Source organism: Centroberyx gerrardi, chromosome 13 (genome assembly GCF_048128805.1).
Source record: "Centroberyx gerrardi isolate f3 chromosome 13, fCenGer3.hap1.cur.20231027, whole genome shotgun sequence".
In the NCBI taxonomy this organism is placed as follows: Eukaryota; Metazoa; Chordata; class Actinopteri; order Beryciformes; family Berycidae; genus Centroberyx; species Centroberyx gerrardi.
In genome coordinates this window covers 14,771,697-14,792,481 of record NC_136009.1, presented here as the reverse complement: position 1 = coordinate 14,792,481, position 20,785 = coordinate 14,771,697, and the positions used below count along the sequence as shown (strand labels likewise).

Genomic DNA, 20,785 nt, shown 5'->3' with positions numbered 1-20,785 from the left:
GGTGTGTGTATATGGAGTGTATATGTTACCATTACGCTTGCACTCCAAAGGTCATTTCTAGCAGCAACGCTACTTTTGCTGTCCTGGGGGTCATCCAAGGTGAAGCTAGGCCGATTCCTCTTTCACTCTCACTCTCTCTCTCTCTCTCTCTCTCTCTCTCTCTCTCTCTCTCTCTTTCACTTTCTCTCTCGCTCTCTCTCCTGCTCTCTCTCCCTTGCCTCTCTCTGTAAACATAATCCATGTTGCTGGGTCATCATGACCTGGGCAGTGCTGCTGCAGGGGTCTGATATACTGTACAGTGTTGCAGTGTTGTAGTGAGTGGTGGTTCGTAGCATTGCTGAAGGTGCACATGCTGTTCTGGGAAAGGCGATTTCTCTAGATAGGGCGTGGTGAGTTACCCTGCCCTTGTGATAAGAGAGGAATGGGCCCCTGGGATCCCAATCATTCAAATTCCCCTAGCAAACCCTGTACAATGGTTTCACCAAAAATAGAAAACACTGGCAACATTACAAAACCATGAAGAAAAAAAAAAAGAAAAAAAAAAAAACCTTTTCCACCCATGATCTCATCTGTGTGTGATGGTGACAAATGGGAATTTTGGTTTATGAAAGCAGAATAATAAACATGATATTATCACAGCAGGCGAGTTCACATCTCTTTGAGACCCTCGTGGTATTGCTCTGATGACGATGGTATCTTCTCATTTGGAAATGTTTGAGTTCACAATGAATAATATTTGCCAGGATATTTTGTGCAATGTTGTTTGTGCTAAGAGAGACATTTATCATCGTATTACCATCTGTCTGCAAGGAATCAGGTAGTTGTCATAGCAAGGAGAATGATTAGTTTGGACTATCTCGGTCTCGGCCTCTCTCTCTTTCTCTCTCTCTCTCTCTCTCGCTCTCCCTGGTGGCGGCAGGTCAACCTCCTCTTTGCTCCTCCCCCTGCTCTCACCTGGCGCTCAGCCCAGAATGTTGCTGCAACTCCGCTGGCTCTCATTGGTCCCCACTCGCACACCGCTTCGCAAGAAGGGAAATGACTAACCTCCTCTCCCTCATGCCCTGCCTCCACTTCCCCTTACTTTCACTCTCTTTCTTTCTCTTCTAAATAGATTTGCCATGACCGGCTTTGCCGTACTCAACTGTAAGTGATATGGGATTTGATTTGATTTTCCTGCTTCGACCAGAAGTGGTGGAAAGTGGTGAATGGCTGCTTTGTGCACTTCTGTCTCTGTGTGAGAGTGTGTTTGTGTGTGGCGTGGCGTGATGAACGTGTGTGCGCACCATGTGTGTTTAGAGCGCAGGGCGGGTGAAAGTTTTATTTGTTTTAGCTGACACCCCTGCATTGCTGACATTTTTACATATTCTTCATTCCCACAGCTGCATAGCTTAGCGGTGGCATGACTAGAATGACTCGGAGTAGCGCTCCAGGTCAGAGTGGAGCAAAAACAGAACCTCCAGTGAGGGCTACATGGAAGAAAAAATAAACCAGAATGTATTCTTTGGTGGGATATCATCAGATTAATCTCTTTCTTTCTTTTCCTCCTTCTTCTCTCCCTCTCTCTCCCCAGAGGAAGTGCCTTCCCTGACGTCTGCTGCAGCTTTGACCTGCTTCTACAGCTGAAGCTCCACCCTCCCCCTGCCTCGCTCGCTTGCTGCCACGGTAACGCGAGCACAAGGACAGCGACCACACCCTCCTCGCGGCCTACGCCCAGACCCGCTCGCCCGCTCATCTCCTCCTCCACCACCACCACCACCTCCACTCCTCTCTGCCCTCACTGCAGCCAGGCTCCAGCCTCAGCCCTCTTCACCAGACTGACCAGCCTTACCACATCCAGGCCCACGCAGCATCTCACCCGCCTTGCCTTTAACCCTCCTCGCCTTCGACCCTCTAAGCCTCCACTCGGTCCACAGTGTCCTTAACCCACCTCCAGCAGACTACACCCAGACTATCGCCTCTGTGTTGCCTGCTTCACTGCACCCGGACAGAGGGCTTCTGGTTTGGCCTGACCCTCTGTTTGCAGCCTTGGATTGTGAATGCTGTAGGTAAGAGAGCAATAAACAGTGAGAGAGACAAGTCAAGCAGAAAGTGACAAGTTAATTGTCAGGTGAAATTGTCTGCTGGATTTATTCCCTTCTTCAGTGGTGGATTGAACAGGAAAATGACCCATTAACATTCACAGAGAAACGACGTCCTGCAACATTTCACCTTTTTTGGAGTAGGAGTCTCCTCAATCAATAGGAACCGTCTTTTGTTTTTTGAATGTTTCATTTCAACTTCATGTAACACAAACATCCACAGATAGTAACCACAACAACAAATAAAGCAAAAGAGAACTTTTAAGTTGTGGATTAAAAACAATAGGGGCACTTCCACCACGCTTAAACCCATCTCAGCTTGGAATACTTTTTTGCCAACTTGCTGCCATGGCGATGAACATTGCGCACATGCGTGACACAAAGTGGCTGACACTGGAGGTGTGTAGGGAGTTCCAGCGGGGCACGTGTTCACGCTCCGACCAGGAGTGTAAGTTCGCCCACCCGGCCAAGAGCTGTCAGGTGGAGAACGGACGGGTCATCGCCTGCTTCGACTCACTTAAGGTAAGAATACTGAACAGTATCAGATAGACAGCATCTGGCAGGCGGACAGGGAAATAGACACAGACACAGGCAAGAGACCGACCACACTCAGACCAACAGGCAGTTTGAGAGAATATATGGAGTTACAAGCAGAGGATAGCTGTGGTCTACATGCCTATATATCATGCTAGAGTGTAGGTGAACAAGCAGTAAAGGGTTTCCCACATGGCCTCGGTTTAAAACAGCGCACCATCTGCCTTCGGCATGTGCTCTCTCTGGTCCCGCCTATTTCTGGTCAGGTGACTGGAACATGTGACCAAGGGCACAGAGGGGTGGGGGGGGGGGGGGTGTGGGGGAGTTGCAACTGCTTAGATTCAGGAAGCAGAAGTCAGACGTTGTAACACTGCGCTGTGGAATTTTCTAGGACGGGCTAAAGGTTTTTGGCGAGTGTTTATTGCGTTCGTTTCAGTCACACTTCCAACTCCTCGTACATAAACACAGTCGCATGAATTTCCATGTTACTTGAGCCTAACATCGGCACAGTCTCTCACACTGTGGAAGCGGTGAAGGCGGCTGAGTGCTATTTTCAGGGTCACAGTCTCTCTGTGTAATACAGATGCGTGGAGAGCTTAGCCAGTCGTTGAATAGGAAAATACTCGCAGATACCTGAGGTTGTTCAAATACCATTTCACATACATAGACACACACATGGACGCCCTGAGCAACAACACGACTGAGCAGCCAGAGAGGAGTGAAGCGTTCGCGTCATCTTGTAGCTCTCACTCAGTCAAACCACTTCCTCTGCGGAGGCCTAGGGGCAGTTAGAGGGGGGGTTCGTGTTTGTGTGTGTGCGTGTGTGTGTGTCTGCGTGTGTGTTTGAGCGAGAGGTTGGGGGCAGAGTGGGGGCACCGTATGCAGTAATTTTCCATCTATTTTTAAGTGGCAGCAGGAAAGCAAACACCTCTCTCTCTCTCTCTCTCTTTCTCTCTCTCTCTCTCTCTCTCTCTCTCTCATTCTCTGTCTCACAATCTCTCTTTCTATCAGCACACAAGATCTCTAGAGATGGGTGGACCTCGACCCTAAATTTCCCTTCACTGTCCCTGCCCTGACACACACACAAACACACACACACATACACAGCTCCTCAGTGTGTTTAGTTTATATAGCAGTAGTTCAAGATATTAGTTTTCCCTCGGCTTGTGTTCTGCCCCTACAGGCGTTGTTGAGTCGTGGTCATTGGCAGTGAGAGCAGGGCAGGGTTAGGATTAGGCCGGCGTGTGTGAGCTGACTCTGAAAACACTGTTTATAGCCAGATGTGGACAGAGGAACATTGTCTGGCCCACGCTGAACTCTTCCCAAGTTTCCTCACAATGCGCTAATGCCTGTGCATGTATGTGTGTGTGTGTGTGTGTTTGTGTTTAATAGTGAGTTTAACAGTTACAGGCTAAAGTGAACCCTTCAACGGCTTAGTGTCGCTCACATGCGCCCACAGGCACATGTGCACACCCACTCAGACACACACACACATACACACACACACACACACAGACGACGCTGATCAAAAGTACAGTGTTCTCCTGACTATCTGGCTGCCAAGGGCCCTCGTCCAGCACAGTGACCTAATAGCAAGGGCCCGACCACATGTAGACGATCACGGACAAAGCAAAGGAGCTGTTATCCGCAGGCGGAGGGATGAAAGAGCGGAGGAGGGGAAGCAGGGATGAGTGGGGGGAAGTGAGGAAGCCGGGGGAGAGAGATATGTGAACGTGGCAAAACGATATTTCAACATTCTCTTTCACACCGAGGTAAAGGTCAGCCGTTGGAAAGGAGCGGCTGGCAGACAGGGAGGCTTTTTGGGGGAACCGAGGGGCCTGTTTTAGTCGTTTGGACTCTCCTCCCACTAGGGCTTGTGTATTAAAGGAGACGGGCGATACTTTTTTTTTAACCGTTTGCCCCATTTTTTCCACTGGTAATGAAAAACAGAGCAGGTCTCGGAAATCTCAGTGGAAACGGCAGGAGAGAGCGAGAGAGAGAAAGAGAGAGAGAGAGGAGGAAATCAGATGCGATGGCTGTTGATATGCTGGCTGTAAACCTGCATTTACACACCAGTAGATAAGAGCGCAGTCCCACCCACACACACACACACACACACACATACACAGACATGCACAGGCGCAGACATGTGCACCACATTTTGTTAAGGTTTCTCTCTTACAAACCGCTTGTCCTACTTCACTCGCAAACTGGTTGAGTGTTCAATGTTTGAAATAGGACAAAGATCTCATTTGCCATTTAGTTGTGTTACACCAAGCCACATTGCTCTCTATTACTGCAGACACACACACACACACACAAACGCATGGATACACACACATGGACACATAACGCACACACTTTCTGCCCATGAGAGAGGATCGACCTTCTTCTTGAGAAGTGTATAATTAGAACAGGTCTCACATGATCACCAGTGCATAGCTGAGCAGGTCACACCCAAACCCTGTCATTTCCCCAACAGCCACTCACTCTGGCCTCCTTTTTCATGCTACACACACTTACACACAGACACACACGCACATGCAGACACAGACTCGCACACAAACACCATGCACCAGGCACTAAACCAAGCTGGGAGAGTCCATGCTGGGGGAATTAGAGCAGGGAATATATTTGTACCAGAAATAGCAGAAACAGTTAAATCTCAATTTTTCATGGGAAGATGTTTCAAGACGGCAATCAGATGAGGGTAATATACCCCCAGGCAAGACAATCAATCAGGCAGGGCAATCAGAACCAAGTTTTCATCCAGGCCACGGTATAAATAGAATTAAAATTGAGTGTGTGTTTGTGTGTGTGTGTGTGTGTGTGTGTGCACGCGTATATACATGCATGTGCGTGGGTGTGCACTGGCCTTGCACTTGGCCTTAAACCCAGAGTGCAGCCCAGTCTGTTGGCTGTGTATCTGGCTGGTAGAGAGCAGATAGCTCAGCTATGTCGCTGTGGGGTAAATATTTGGAGAGGGATAATGGCTGCCTGCACTCCCTGATCTAAAGTCAGCTTTGGAACTTTCTCTATTAATGATTAACTAGTAAGCAGATAGGTTAGGTGAGATACGCAGATTCTAAATCTGTATAAACTGGTCATATTTACAACTAAATGTTTAGAAATACACTAATGTGAGGGCAAAGAGAATAACTAATGAGGCAGGTGGGAAACTTTCGCAACCACTGTGTTTTCCATATAGGGTTGAGGTTTCGGCGGCAAGTTCAGGTAAATTAGCAGCCGAGAGAGTTAGTTTAGAATCATTTTGTATGCGGTGATGCACAAAGCGGGGGTTTCAAACCTGTTGTTTCTTGTTGGTGTAGATTTCAAAACCATTTAATGCTGTGAACTGCAATGACGATAATTCATTGCACCTATGATGCAGCTCAGTATTGGTATTGGTCAGACAGTCGCTCTGTTTATGACACAAACGCAATAGAGAAGTAAGGTATTTGTAATCAGCTGTATGTTGTACTAGCGATAATCAAATGGGAGTATAAGAGTCAGCTTATGTTGCTGTACCAACTTAGCTAACAGCCTCATTTGTTTATACTAGAATGAGAGACTTTAGTCTGAAAAAATGTGAGATGCCGGGCTCATAGCTCACTAAATCAACTGTAACAATGCAGCCTCACGCCCCCGCCAAGGTAAACTGCCAACCAATGACTGTGGCTGCCAACCTGTGGGACACACTGTACCGTACTAGTTTGATGCAAGCCTACTCTAGTCTACTCCCCCTCCACTCCTCTTCCTTTTCTCTCTTGTTTGTTTTTTCTTTTTCCTCCCATCTTGCTAGCTCCGTCTACCTTATTTCCCGCTCAGTCTGGTTTTCACCTCATTTACTTCAGGCCACACCCATCTCTGGACAGGATGGTTCACATTACATCCTGTTAGACCCACACACACACACACACACACACACACACACAGGCCTTTGTGGTGTGAGCTGGAGTGACATCAACCGTGACCCTATGTGAACCCAGCAGCAGCAGGTCTTTGTTTACCCCCCCACACCGCCGTGCCTGTCATAAAAAAGGAGAGTGGTGTAGCATGGAGAGGTAACAGTCTGAATACATACACACGTACACACATACACACACACACACACACACACACACACACGCACAGACTAGACCTTGTACTTTGTCTACCTGCCAGCTCTTCGCCTGACACACCCACTGTCATAATGTCTGAGAGAGACCAAGTGTGTGCGTTGTGCGTTGTGTGTGTGTGTGTGTGTGTGTGTGTGTGTGTGTTTTATCTGTTAGTGGTGCTGTTGCAGTGTGTTTCTTAGTGTTACTACTATGTTCTGAGCCAAGATTACATTCCTGCTGAACTGAGGGCGGGTAAATACCTCTTATTTATCTCTCTCTGTCTCTCTGTTTCTATCTTACTGCCTCTATCTCTATCTCTGTCTGTCTCTGTCTTGGTCTCTCTCTCTCTCTCTCTCTTCCTGTCTTTCTCTCTTTTTCTCTCTCCCTCTCTCTCTCTTCCTGTCTTTCTCTCTTTCTCTCTCTCTATCTCTTTCTTCTCATTTTGCTGACTGTATTTTGACAGCGTGTTTATGTTCAGTGGTTAGTCGGAACAGTTGGGTTAAACACACATGCGCGCGCGCTCACACACACACTCGCGCGCACGTGCCCGCGCGTGCACACACACATTGAGTGGTGGCTGGCCAGACAGACATGTGAGGTAAATATTAGCAGCGTTGCTAGCCGACAGTGTTTTTTCTAATTTCAAACAAAACTTCCAACCAGTCTCTCGTCAGTAAAATCCTTGCATGTCTTACTGTGTGTGTGTGTGTGTGTGTGTGTGTGTGTGTATGTGTGTGTGTGTTTGTGTGCATGGTTATGAGGTCAGAAGGCTAATGTGTATTTGACACAGCTGTCACACACTGCATAGAACATCCAAACACACATTGCACACGGCCACACGTAGACAGGAGTTTTAGTGTGGGACGTCCAGTGATGAGCTGGTCTAACCGAGGCAGAAGAGCACAGCTTAGCTTGTTCCAAGTGTCTAATTTAGCTGAACGTAGTCTTATTTTAAACTCTGTTTACAGCTGGGGGTTAGACTCCCCATGCAGTCACAAGATGCGTCGAGGTTGCATTTACAGTAAATAGAGTTTGTCTAGATAGAGTTCCAAGATGTATTAAACATGAGTGTAAATAGATTTAAAAAAATGGAAAAAGACACAAATCCTTGGACGCTTCGTGCCACATCTAGGCACAATCTAGATGCGTTGTTTATCGGTAATTAACAGTCACAGATGGGCTTGTGGAAGCTGCACAGAAGAACAGCAGTAGAAAATGGATAACAAGTATGCTTCCTCACATTGCTTCCTTCACTGGATATTCTGCCAAAAACTATTGGCCCAAAGAAAACTTTGAATATTCAAGGAAAGAAGAACAAACGTGACGTTGTTGCACGGTGTCATAAAGTCTGACCATGACAAATGTGTTTTAAGGATTATGCTGCCATCGCACCGGCGAACGGCAAGCTTTTGTTTTCAGTGACATCACGTTAATCTCCAGGCAGGGTGCTGCAGTGATGATATAATTCAGACAGACACAGACAGACACTGACTCCATCTTAATCAGACGTGGATCCATACGAGCCTCCTCGTCTATCGTCTACGGATGGAATCTCCATCCTAATTGGATTTTTAATGGAATATCTGCTGGGTGCATCCACTGGTAGAAATCCAACGCTCCGAGAGAACACAATGAATATTTCACACCTTTAAGTTAACAAGGCATGGATTCAGCCATCCATAATAAGCGGCTTTTACTAAAAGAGAGCTGTTCATATCACAGTGTCTTCTGTTTAGTTGGCACAATCTTCTCTGTAGCAGCAGACAATGAGCAGGTTTCACTAGATAAGAATCGTATTAGAGGGGCTTTTATTTTAGCGGGTAGAATCTTCTCTGTCTGTCTCCCGGTGTTGATCTGTCTATTTTTATGTCTTTCTCACTTTCATGCTTGAGCGATTTGTATCTGGAACAATCTAACCCTGACTTACACACACACACACACACACACACACACACATACACACACGCAAACATACACAGAGACATTCATTAGCCTGCTCGTTCCATGGTGTGTGCACGCCTGTCTGTGGTGGCAGTGCAGGGTCCTGCTCAGATCAGTGCGGCTGTGCGTTAGTGTGAGGTTGTGTGACGGCACATCAACGACAACAGCCTGTCTTTCTTCTCAGTGTCAGTCGTCCCTGTCCCTCCATCACACTGGGCCCCTTTATAGCACCACTGATACAATGATGGGTCTCTCTCTCTCTCTCTCTCTCTCTCAGAGATAACATACACACACATACTATAAAACCTTCAACAGTAGCCTGGGGGTTTGATTGCTTCAACAACAAAAATGACCAGGTTTTTTTTTTTTTTAACTGAAGTTGCACATTAAGCCAAGATTCCAACGCTAAATAATGTAAAACAAAGTGACAGAAAAATCAAATCTAACTTGCATCTGCACTCAGTCACATCAATGGTGGTTTTATCTCCAGGGATTTATTGGATACAGGTGTTTATTGGCTAAAACATTTAGATTTCCAAGAGACAGGCTGTTATTACAGAGCACGAGTTTATGAGAAGTTTTACAATTTGTAAGAAATGCTTTTTTTTCTCCACCCATAATGTAAACAAACCAATCAACCCTCATCATCTTCTTTTTATGTCTTCAGACAAATTAGTTTAGCGGAGGTAATCACTCAGCTTTCAATTTTGTTTAGCCTTGTCACAGAGGAATTTAGAGCCAGAAGTTACAGTACATCCTGTGGACAATTCTGTCTTCAACAGTTTGAAACCAATAGGCTACATGTCACGCTCCCTCACTGGATATATTTCACTTTAAGCCTTATAATTGATCCGGCTTTTCCTTTCCCTTTTACTCTTTTTTCTTCTTCCCCGCCTCTAACTTTCCCCCTCTCTCTCTCGTGTGCTTTTTCAATCCCTCTCACATGCTAACAGTCACATATTCAGTCAGTCAGCAGAGCCATTATCCTGCCATTAGACAGGTGAGAGAGGAGCTTGAGGGCACAGCTATTCACTTAGCTCAGCTCTCTCAACACCTATTCAAACTGTCCCTCCCTCTCGTCTGCTATTTAGTCCATCACTCAGGTTTTCCCTGGCCTTATCTCTCTGTTGCTACCTAACGTGAGAGAGCCGCTGCCAGGAGCCAGAGGGTGAGGGCGGGGGGGGGGGGGGGTGGCGGGTGAACGATACGAAGATGTGAAGGGATAATCGAGAAGGAACGAAATAGCTGTCCATCTCTCTCTCTGTCTTTCTCTCTCTTTCTTTTTTTTTCTCGATCAAGCACATTCCTCCTCCCCATCAGTGTCTGGGCCTGTCAAACCCGTGGCATCGCGTTCTCCAATCAACAGCATTCTCCTTTTCCACTTTATATGTGTCCACTATCACGTTCTCTTGATTCCTCTTACTGCTCTTTGTAGGTCAGGGAAGAGCTGCTTGGCGTATCTCAGCAAAAGAGTGCAGAAATCATTCATTTCAGCAAGCCATAATATGATAACATAATACTGAGCTGAAATCTCTTGTTTTTCTTCAAACAAGTGAAAAAATCTGCCAGTGGGATGAGATAATTTCACCCGTTACAAATGCAAATCGAATTATTTCGATAAGTGTCTCGGATCAAGTGTCATTTTCTCGATGATGGTGGAGTGATCCGCCTTTTCCCACCTTGTGTCATGATATTGACACTTCTAGAGAATTCTTGAAATGAGTCAAATTGCCTTGGAAATAAATTGAATTATCTCAATCCATCGGCAGAATTTTTCACTTGTTTCAAGAAAAATACCAGAGTAAATCTCAGATTAAATCGCTCCTTAAAGTGGATTTTTTTTTTTTTTGCAGTGAGAGAGAAAGAAAGGGGGTGAAAGCATACTGATCGAGCAGGTGCCAAGTTAGAGGGAGATAATCGCATGCAGAAACAGGATTATGCCAGTTGACAGTGGGATTAGACCCGTGGACAGGATTACAGCCTGTGAGATCAGATTATCGTAATACATGCCAGATTAAATCGGTTAGCGCCGCAGACCAAATTAATCATCAGCCCTGTGCTTATTATCTGGCTACGGATGGAGCAGACTTATCGGTGTGCCTTTCTATTATTCAGATGTCGCAGAATTGCGCAGGAGCTGAACACTGTAGGGATGGCCGTGCTAGTGGTGGGGGCTGGAAAGGGAGAATAGAAAGCCGAGATCAAAGAAAGGTATATAAAAGAGAAAAGGAATGGAGACATCCCTCTAAACTTTTTTTTTCAGCGTTTGAAGTTTTCAGATAAGCTACCGCATCCTGCAGAAGCTGCAGAAACAAGGCTGCAGTGTGCATAAAAGATGAGAGAAACAGAAAGATGGGGCAGTCGTATTGTAAACCCTCTTCTTATCTAAGTCCATGGATATTTTTTTTTTCTATGCCCTTTGTAACTTCCGCCTTCACCGACCGCTCCATTGATCGGTGGAGTTCAGAGGTCTATACAGTAGGAGTTTCTTCCTCTCTGCCTTATCTGTCTGTGTCAGTGATAGCTGCAAAGTTCACCTGCTGTTTGTTATTATTGAGGACAGTATTGGAGTGTAGTGCACTGCTTATCTTAACAAGACAGGCTGTCTCATATCAGTCTGTTGATATATTTATTAGTAGTACTTCAAGCTTAGCCAGTGAATAGTCTTGACATTCAATGAAATAATCTTTATTAGTATTAGGCATCCTGATACAATACCACAGGCCACAATGCAGTAATATAGCAATGTAAAACCCAAGAAGAAGAAGGTGTTCTTTACTGTAATTACATAATTACCATAATCACAGTAATAAATGTCCTCAAGGGTGCGATGGCTTTTAGAAATCGGTTTCCAACACCTGTCATATACATACATGAAGTTAAAAAAGTACAACACAAGAACAACCTCTAGTCTAGGTCTCTGGTGGCCACAAGATTTGGCATGCCATGGCTAGCTGTGCTTTATGGGAATTACTGCACCAGCACGGTTTGTCTTGGATCAATCAGATTGCTTTGCTTTGCATTGTATAACAAAAGCAATTCTAGATGTGTTGCAATACACAAAATTTTCCCTTTAGATAGTATAGTGTTTTACTATTCTGTTGTTTTCCCCTTTCCTTTAACTGCAAAAAATCAGTTATATTTTTGAGTAAAAATCTATGAATCAATTACTAGCACAAGATGGGTAATTTATTTCTCAATTTCAAAAAGATAATTTTATAATTTTCACCGGTATTATGTATCAGTTATCAATATTGAGACTCAGCATCCACTTGTCAATAGAATTTCATGGATACAGAATCATTTCCTCCCACCTCTGATCCTCACTCTGCACCCTGAAACGAGAACGCCTCAATCATTTCAGAAACAACAGTGGCGTTATTGACGCCTCGCTGCCGCGTGGATCGTGTGATTTCTGTGCAGTGACTCCTCTCTCTCTCTCCCACTGGGAGGTGGAGCTTGGAGATGATTAAATGAACATTCGCAGGCCGCGCCACGTACTCCTGCGCTGCGAGTATTGGATGGCTTTCATAAAGTGCTGCAGCTCAAATCGATAGCTGCGTCATTGCTCTGTTATTACAGATAATGAACAGCACGGAACTAACCTCGTTACCTCTCACAGGACAAGAAGCAACGTCGTATTGAACACAGACAGTAGGGAAATATTGGTGCGAATAACGTGACATGAAAGTGTGTGAGTGTGAGAGAGAGAGAGAGAGAGAGAGAGAGAGAGAGAGAGAGGCGGGGGCAAAGACAGAAGGGTCTAAGTTTAGATCCAGGGCTCCTGTGTACGTGACATCTGACCTTAGGCATTTCTGAGAACCAACACCCTCTCAAGTGTGAATAACTGTGTGTGTGTGGGTGTGTGAGTGTGTGTCAGGTGTGTGTTTAAGTCTATATCTAGGTCTGTGTGGCTGTTACTGTGCCACCGCATCGGTGCTCACTGCACATGCATATGTGTGTGTTTATGAACACCAGTTAAAACCGCTGCTTGTCTCATGATACGATTCGATACGCGATATGGGGTTTACGATTCGATACAAACCGATTTAATAAATAAAAGTTCAATGACAACAAAGTATGACTGCAGAGTTTATTTCTGAGCCACACATTTCTCTAGCAATAGCATTGGCTTGCTAGAATGTAAACAACAATCTAAAAATATCATTACAAAGTGCATAATAATATAATTTCAATGGAGAGCTTGTGAAATTGTGATGGTCAAGCCGTCTCGTTTTTGATTACTACAGCAGAATAAAATGTAACTAATATTGCAATTAATTTTGAATATTGAATTTCAACACATCGTCCCATCCCTAACCGCTACCATTGGAATTTTGCACAGTGTTTCATTTGATGATATTCCCAGAATCTGCACTTTCAGATCCAATGACATTTTCCTCCCCAAATTTTTCCCACAAACTTTTGTATTTATCTGGCTAACCTTATCTCTCCCTATGCGGTCTGTGGCGTGGCTTCGCCCGGGCCCGTAATCCGTTTCTCTCCCACATTGTTTAGCGAGGGTAGTAATGCGTCACAGGGGGCATATCATAACTATTATCATAGATTAACACTCCCTCCCGCCTCCATATCTTCATAAGCCCCCCGGTCACATCAACTCCCTGACCACTAAGCTCCACTGTGTGGATCACTGTGTACATTGAAACCCAACGGAGAGATATAGTCGTAATCACGGGGGTGTGTGTGTGTGTGTGAATGAGAGAGAGGGTTTTGCGATGAGTGCATATTCGTTGTTTGTTTGTGTGCGTCAGTATGTGTGTGTGAGTGAGTGCGTTCAAGGTCTGATATATAAATGCAGGCCGCAGTACAGAAACGACCCTGCATCAAATAAGACTGCTTAGATGCTTAATTTCTTCTTCATCCTCTACATACACTGCAAAAAGCTTACTGCCAATTTAACTGAGAATTACTGCCAATTAAGTGGCTACCAACATAATGGAAATCTATAGTACTTTATAGGGGTATTATTGATTGTAAATTGCTGTCTACCTTTTTGGCAGCTTAATTGCTTGTAGATCTACTGACAATAAGACTACGCCACGCAAATGTATATATCGTAAATTGCTTTATGTAATGATACTACTGTACTACTACTCCTGTACTGAATATCAGGAAAATACAGCAGTGTGGGTGTCATGTACCACGAACAGCGCATAGGCCATATATGGGCTGGCTTATTATGTTTTTATATTTCATGCTATATTTGAGCGCACAGTAGACAAAAGAGACCAACCACCGGGCCCGGCCCTTTGAGTCTCTGCTTCTCTGCAGCAGAACAAAGCTTCATTCACAGTGTGTGTGTGAGGAGAGAGGGCTTTCATCTCTGTGTATGTTTAGACAGAAGTCACTGGAACGCAGGGCAGCGAGCAGAGCAGATCTACACTGTAATCGAACACAGCGGAGCGCTGGAGCCTCAGAGATGGGAGGGAAAGCAAGACATGGGCAAACCTTAACTGTGATTTTAGTGTGTTTTGATTGTGATACGATAAATGTATGATTTGAGAAATAGATATACACTCATGGGCGATACTTCAAATGGGTGATGGAGAGACATGGCTGGTGGTCTTTAGTGCAACATAAATGATTTTGCTGCTCGGCTTTTTTTCTTCTTTTTTTTCCAAGTAGCTTAATCCAGGGATTTTTGCTAAATGCTAAAGTCTGCTTCCACAGTTTGAGACCCGTAGGAAATTTTTAATGATAGTTTATTGGATATATATTTCACTGCAACACACACACACACACACACACACACACACATTAACACATCTCGTCTCATGCTCCATGTCCTCTCCTCCAAAGGACGGGATGCAGCCACACCCAGCATTCTTTATACATTGATTCATTGTTTGTTTAAATCCCACACAGTAACAAAAGCAGGGTGTGTGTGTATATGAGAGAAAGAGGGAGAGAGAGAGAGAGAGAGAGAGATCAGGGTGGGACATGTTGTTACAACCTATCATCAATCAGACTGCACAGTAGCCAGTGGGATTATTGTTCCCTATTTGTCCAAATACCATGGCCTGGAGTTAGGCTAGTCAGATCTGACTAGGAGAAACAGGCTCCTGCTATTAATATAATCCACACCCTGGATCCAGCCTCAGGAAGGCAGAGCAAGTTCAGTGGAGCAGTGGGGGGACGTTCAGAAAAGTGATGCTCGCAAAAATGCTCACTTTGCTATTTAAAAACGAGGCAACAATTTGGATCAGCTTTTTTTTTTAATCGTGATATATTGCAGGATGCAACATAATATTTTGTGCAATGACAAGGCAAAACTAGGGCCGGGAAATAATTCAATATTATCATTTAGTGTCTTTCAAATAGAATCATTGTGAAGAAGTCATGATATCAAGTTATCGTGATACACGATTCTGCTGTATAAATTAAAAAGCAAATACTAATTATGATCTCATTTTGTGAGATTTTAATTAGTATTTGCTTTTCAATTTATGCAACAAATTAGGGAATATTATTTGTTAGTGTTAGAGTTTTATCATACTCTGTATTCATGTATATTCATAAATAGAGTATGATATGCTCTATATATAAATATAATAAATGTCTCTGTAAGTGAGGACAGAGTGAGGGACTTGATTCAAGTAGTGATCATACTCTATATTACCATGCAGTTCGATGCGATAATCATCAATTTGTTTATTTAACATGATTTTGCATAGGTTTTCAAAATCAAAATAATTTCTTTATCATGATAATTAATTTTGTCCATCCATTTTTTGTCCATTTTTTTTCCAGCCCTAGACAAAATACTATATGTAAGATTTACTTAAGGTTTACTGGTTTAGGTTTAAGGATACATTTAGGGCAGCTACTCAAACATCATATCTGCCATATCAATTGTAGTAGCAAAATTGTTCCAAAAACACACTACAATTTAATCTATTGTATGCTCACCATTCTTGTATCTGCACTGACATTAGGGAATAAAGTAATGGTGTGAGTGAATGGTTCTGCAACTGCTTGCTTCAGTGTTTTCATAATATCTGGCGTAAGCACAGAGCAGCGGCAAATCAGTCTGTGCACTAATCAGATTCTCACCAGGTATATTTTCCCACAGTGCCATGAAAAATGTGATTTGAATCATTGTATGGCCTTCACAGCGCGTCCAATTTTTTTATTTGCATGATTAGAAAATAGGTTTAAACCGTGTCAGTGAAAAAAAAAAAAAGATAATGCAAATTTTCTGTTTCAGTTTAGAATCCCTCAATGGACAAAAGAAGACAAAAGGGTTGCGTTTCACCAGTCAGCGATAAGAAATGTTTAAGATGGTATCTCTATTGTTCAGCAATGACCATGACACGGTCACGGTTGTAATGACAGCATTAGCATGTTAGCATATTTCCATCTGTAAGAAAGGCCTGTGTGTCAGGACACCAGGCAGAAAGGCTGGGTGTGTAGAATAGCGTGTCCGCTCCTCTGTAGGAGTAGTTACGGCTGTAGTGTTTTTGTTGCCGATTTCCTGTATCTGTCAGTGATCAGGCAGATTCCAGGAATCTGTGTGTTGTTAGAACGGGAGTGTCGGGCTGCTCTGTTGCCGTGGACACCGTCGCTAGCTGCTCCTCAAGGCCCCTGATGTCACAACAGCAGCCAGAAAACATCATGTGAGAGCGAGCGTCTTCCTCCCCATACCCTCTGTCTACATCTCCATCTCTCTCTCTCTCTCTGTCTCTCTCTCTCTCTCTCTCTCTCTCGCTCTCTCTGTCCCTCTCTCTGTCTCTGTCTGTCTGTCTCTCTCTCTCTCTCTCTCTCTCTCCCCCTCTCTCTCTCTCTCCTCCCTGCATGGGGTGACCCACACTAATCACTTCTCCTGCAAGTTCTAAAATTTCCCTGACGCAGCCAGGCTCTTGCTACACAGCCGCTATGACTCTCTCTCTCTCTCTCTCTCTCTCTCTCTTTCTCTCTTCCACTCATACAGCCTGACGTTTCCTCCTCTGGGACCTGATTCTTTATTCAAAATGGCCGCCCGTGTCGGTTGATGGGTTTTTGTGCATGATTCGGCAGAATGGCAACGGCAGTTAGCTCGAGTCAAAGCCACATGTTTCTTCCTCATAAACTACCACACGATTACACCCCGCCCCCCTCCCTCCACCCCCCTCCACCACCCTCGCTGCAGTGGTGAATCCAGCGGTCAACGGACGGGGTCAGGTGGGGTGAGCGCAACACGATCCCTCATGCCTCCGTAACCACCCCCCCCACACACCCCCGCACACACACACACACACACACACAACTCACACACTCACACCCTCCCCTTGCTGCATGCCATTGCCACTCTCTGGATGAGTGCTATCAGAACCTGCTTTCAGCTCCCCTCGTCTCACACACATGCACCTACACACTCGCCCACGCACACACACACACACACACACACACACACACACAGCTCTCAGCGTTGTCGGTGTCAGAATGCTTCTGAATGCCAGCTCAGCTCGGCTCGGGGATGTGTGGTTAGCGTACAGCCTGGGCAGTCATGTACGTTAACAGGAAACCTCTGCATGGAAAATTATGCTTCTTTTGAATTTTGCTTTAAAAAAAAAAAAAGTGTAAATATTTCCGCCATGCAGGCAGACACGCCACCGCGTTAGAAAAGGTCTGAAGAGTTTATCCCTTCACTGAAAACATGCTGGAAAACTCTCCTTTTTCAGCTCACTCTTACAGTACGTGTTGTTCCGTATACAAGTCTCTGCCAGATGGCTTAATGTAGTCCATTCTCCTGTCTACCTGTCAGAGGAGTTTACAGTAGGCTACTAGCCGCCGCTGCTTCTCGTCATGGTGCCGGCTTGCTAGTACACAGTAGCCCTGCTGTAGACTCTGTGAGCTATTACACCGCCTTGAGGACGGAATCCATCAACCTCTGTGTGCACATTTTAAACGCAAGTCATTAATCTGTCTCTTCAATCTGCAGGCTCTTATCAGTCGTCCACTTATGATCATATACTGTAGCGTACAGCCCTACAACGGCAAGCAGCAACAACTACTTTGTTTTCAAAGGTTATGACCACGGTTTGGATTTAATATCAGCAAAAATTGTGTCTGTAAATGCTACTAAATTATATGCTATCCATTTCTGTGCCAGTAATTTGCAATCTTTGGTGGGACAAGAGATGAAATAATATATGTCATTTTTCTCAGTTTCGCTATTCATACAGTTGCTTCTACTGTAAATAATGCGATGTACTGTATGGTACAGGCAGTGGAAGAGCAGGGATCAGAGGTTTGACCGAGTTGATAGCATTTGGCTCTGGGTGTCTTTCTCAAGCCTCGACAAGCTGGTCCCGAGGCAACTCTCTCTCCCTCTCCCTCTTTCTCTCTCTCTTTCTCTCTCTCTTTCTCCACACTGCCCTCTCTGTCTTGCCTTCTCTGTCTCTTCCATGTCTGCGCACACACACACATAGCCCTGCTGTGTAACGTCTCCCCTCATATTTAGTGACATGTGCGCCCCATTAGTCCCTGTCAGCTCTTTGTCATGCTCTTCACCCAGGATGTTATGTGCAAACAGACCACTGAAATAATCTCCATTTTTTTTTAAAGGACAGCAAACAGTTCCCTTTCTTCCGTTACTGAGACAGTAGGAAAGATGACAGGGACACAGAGTAGAGCCGATATGGGAGAGAAGGTTCTGGCAGGTCGTGGTCCCGCTCCATGCAGTGCACATTGCTGTCTCCGGCCTTGTGTTACACAATCTGAGATAAGTGAAAATGAAGGAAATCCAAAGAGAGCTTGAGCTAGCCACTTCAGACTCCTGGACCGACACGCTATCTGTGTCTTGAAGAGAGGCCCTCAGCCATTTAAGTGTCCCTCCCCTCCTTATCCCCCCCCCCCACCCCCCCTCCCTCCCCTTGCCTCGCACCTGTCTAGTGCTCCAGTGTCAGTGAAAGTGAAGGAGATGGGAGAGGGGAATGAAGTCATGATGGGGTATTGAGGTGAATCCCAGTGGGGACAACTCTGTCAGCGAGGGAGAGCGCCGGCTGCCACAGTCAGCTCAGCTGTGCCGCAGGGCTGAAAGTAAATACACGTCTTTCCTAAAGAACAGACGTGTGTGTGTGTGTGTGTGTGTGTGTGTGAGATGTATGTCAGCCACCTGTTACATGAACATGACCCCAGTCTGCATGCATTTTGTGTGTATGCATTCTTTCTGGCGTGAGTATGTGTGTGTCAGACCATCTTGACTTTAAATCCTCTAGGCTTGCTCCTAGACCCCAGACTGACGGTATAATTGGATACTCGCAGCAGGCAGCAAAAAGGGATCCCTGTCTTAGATAATTATTTGAAGGCTTTGAAGTGTGACCTCCAGATGACTGGTGATACAATATCTATGGATCATATGAGTGGACTGGTATTTATAGCGACTGTCAGACATGTAGCCAAGCTGGACGTCTGGAGATCAGTCCCACAGTGCCAGTCACGACCTCCTTGGGGCTAGTGCACACGCGCGCGCGCGCACACACACACACACACACACGTCCCCACCAGGATTGACCGAAATAGCAAGCCGTTAACAATTAGCACTCGACTCAGCCCGGACCTAATATGAATTTGAGTTTGTGGCACTGAGCTAGCTATAAACAGAGTAGGTAGGCACGTTCACTGTGCCAGTACTCCTACTTCTCCTACTTGTGCCTATACTCATACTTCTAATACACACATGCACACATTCCAGCATTATGCATCTTTTTCTCTGGAATATTACACATAGCAAAAGGTGAAATGGGTTTGTCATTAGAAGACACCGAAACAATTCAACTCTGCCTGAATCAGCTCTTACCTTCATGAATCTCTCTCCCATCCTCTCCCTCTTCTGCCCCCCCCCCCCCCCCCCCTTCCCCCCCTCAGGGCCGTTGTTCCAGGGAGAACTGCAAGTACCTGCACCCTCCTCCCCACCTAAAGACCCAGCTGGAGATCAATGGCAGGAACAACCTGATCCAGCAGAAGAACATGGCCATGCTGGCCCAGCAGATGCAGCTCGCCAATGCCATGATGCCCGGCACGCAGCTACCACCTATGGTGAGAGGACACACACGTATGAACACACCACAGCTACTGCCCATGGTGAGACCAAGCACATGTACAGGGACACACACATACACTGCTCACACGTTTCTATCTCTGACAAGTCACTCTACACATTCATGCGTGAAAAGATACAGCATCTTTACGTTCTACGTGGCTCTTTCAGCCTTGCAATTTGTCTTTCAGCTGATCCTTGTCTCTTCCCAGACAAAAAAGCTTACAGTTTATCTTGATGTGTACATGTTACTCACTGTCATTTCATTCCTCCAGCTTTATTTAATGCCCTCCTCCAACCCCCAGCCCGTGTTCTCGGTGACCCCAGGCCTGGCCACCAACGCCAGTGCAGCAGCAGCAGCAGCGGCGGCCTTTAATCCCTACCTGGGCCCCGTGTCACCAGGCCTGATGCCCCCGGAGATCCTACCCAGCACCCCCGTCCTCATGGCCTCCAGCCCCACTATCAGCCAGGTCCCCAACGCCGCCGCCGCCGCCCAGAAACTGCTGAGGACAGATAGACTGGAGGTAACAGACTGACTCACAGACAGCTCATAGAGGCTGGCAAAGGTTTTCTCCACATTTTGTACTGTGGAAACGATGCATTACATGGCATGGAATCAATCCAATCATCCTTATAAGCGCCCCAGGCAAACTCTAATCAACTTCATTCCATGTTGTGTTTTGTTCTTGATGGGAGCGGTGTCTTCCAGGATGATAATGAGCCTATAAACAAGGCGAGAGTTGTTAACAAGTGGCTTAACAAGCATAACAGTTATGTTATCTCTACGCGATCAGATACAATCCCCATTGAGCATTTACGGGACATTCCTAAATTGTGTCAGAGCACTGAATCATAATAGTAAAAGCAGTGACCCGTCCCTGTACTTTTACACTGCTATATATCATCAATATGTGACTGTGCAATTCAACAGTTAATTTGTGACGAAGTGTTTACTTTTTTGGTGGGCCCACTTTCCCTCAACCTTCCTCATGTACTTCTGCTTCAGTTAGTGATTTCCTACATTTCCCAGAAGGCCTGAAATTGTTGCATTCAGCCGCTGGTTTTACATGTCGGTGCAGAGAGCAGCAGCG

General features: G+C 45.4%; 1 protein-coding gene across 30 annotated transcripts in view; it reads left to right on the top strand.

Moving 5' to 3' along the window:
* mbnl1 (muscleblind-like splicing regulator 1) overlaps positions 1-20,785 on the top strand; it is a 45,136-nt gene that overhangs the window by 13,672 nt on the left and 10,679 nt on the right. For 12 of the 30 annotated variants that reach the window (XM_071926852.2, XM_071926851.2, XM_078287602.1 and 9 more), the window contains exons 2-4: positions 1,571-2,600; positions 19,523-19,738; positions 19,970-20,218. In XM_071926852.2, coding sequence (XP_071782953.1) covers positions 2,427-2,600; positions 19,523-19,738; positions 19,970-20,218 — 639 coding nt within the window. In that variant the 5' untranslated portion in view covers positions 1,571-2,426. Of the gene's footprint in view, positions 1-1,111; positions 1,144-1,570; positions 2,601-19,522; positions 19,739-19,969; positions 20,219-20,785 lie in introns of all 30 variants that reach the window. The other 18 variants (XM_078287607.1, XM_078287606.1, XM_071926866.2 and 15 more) reach the window with 5 other exon arrangements.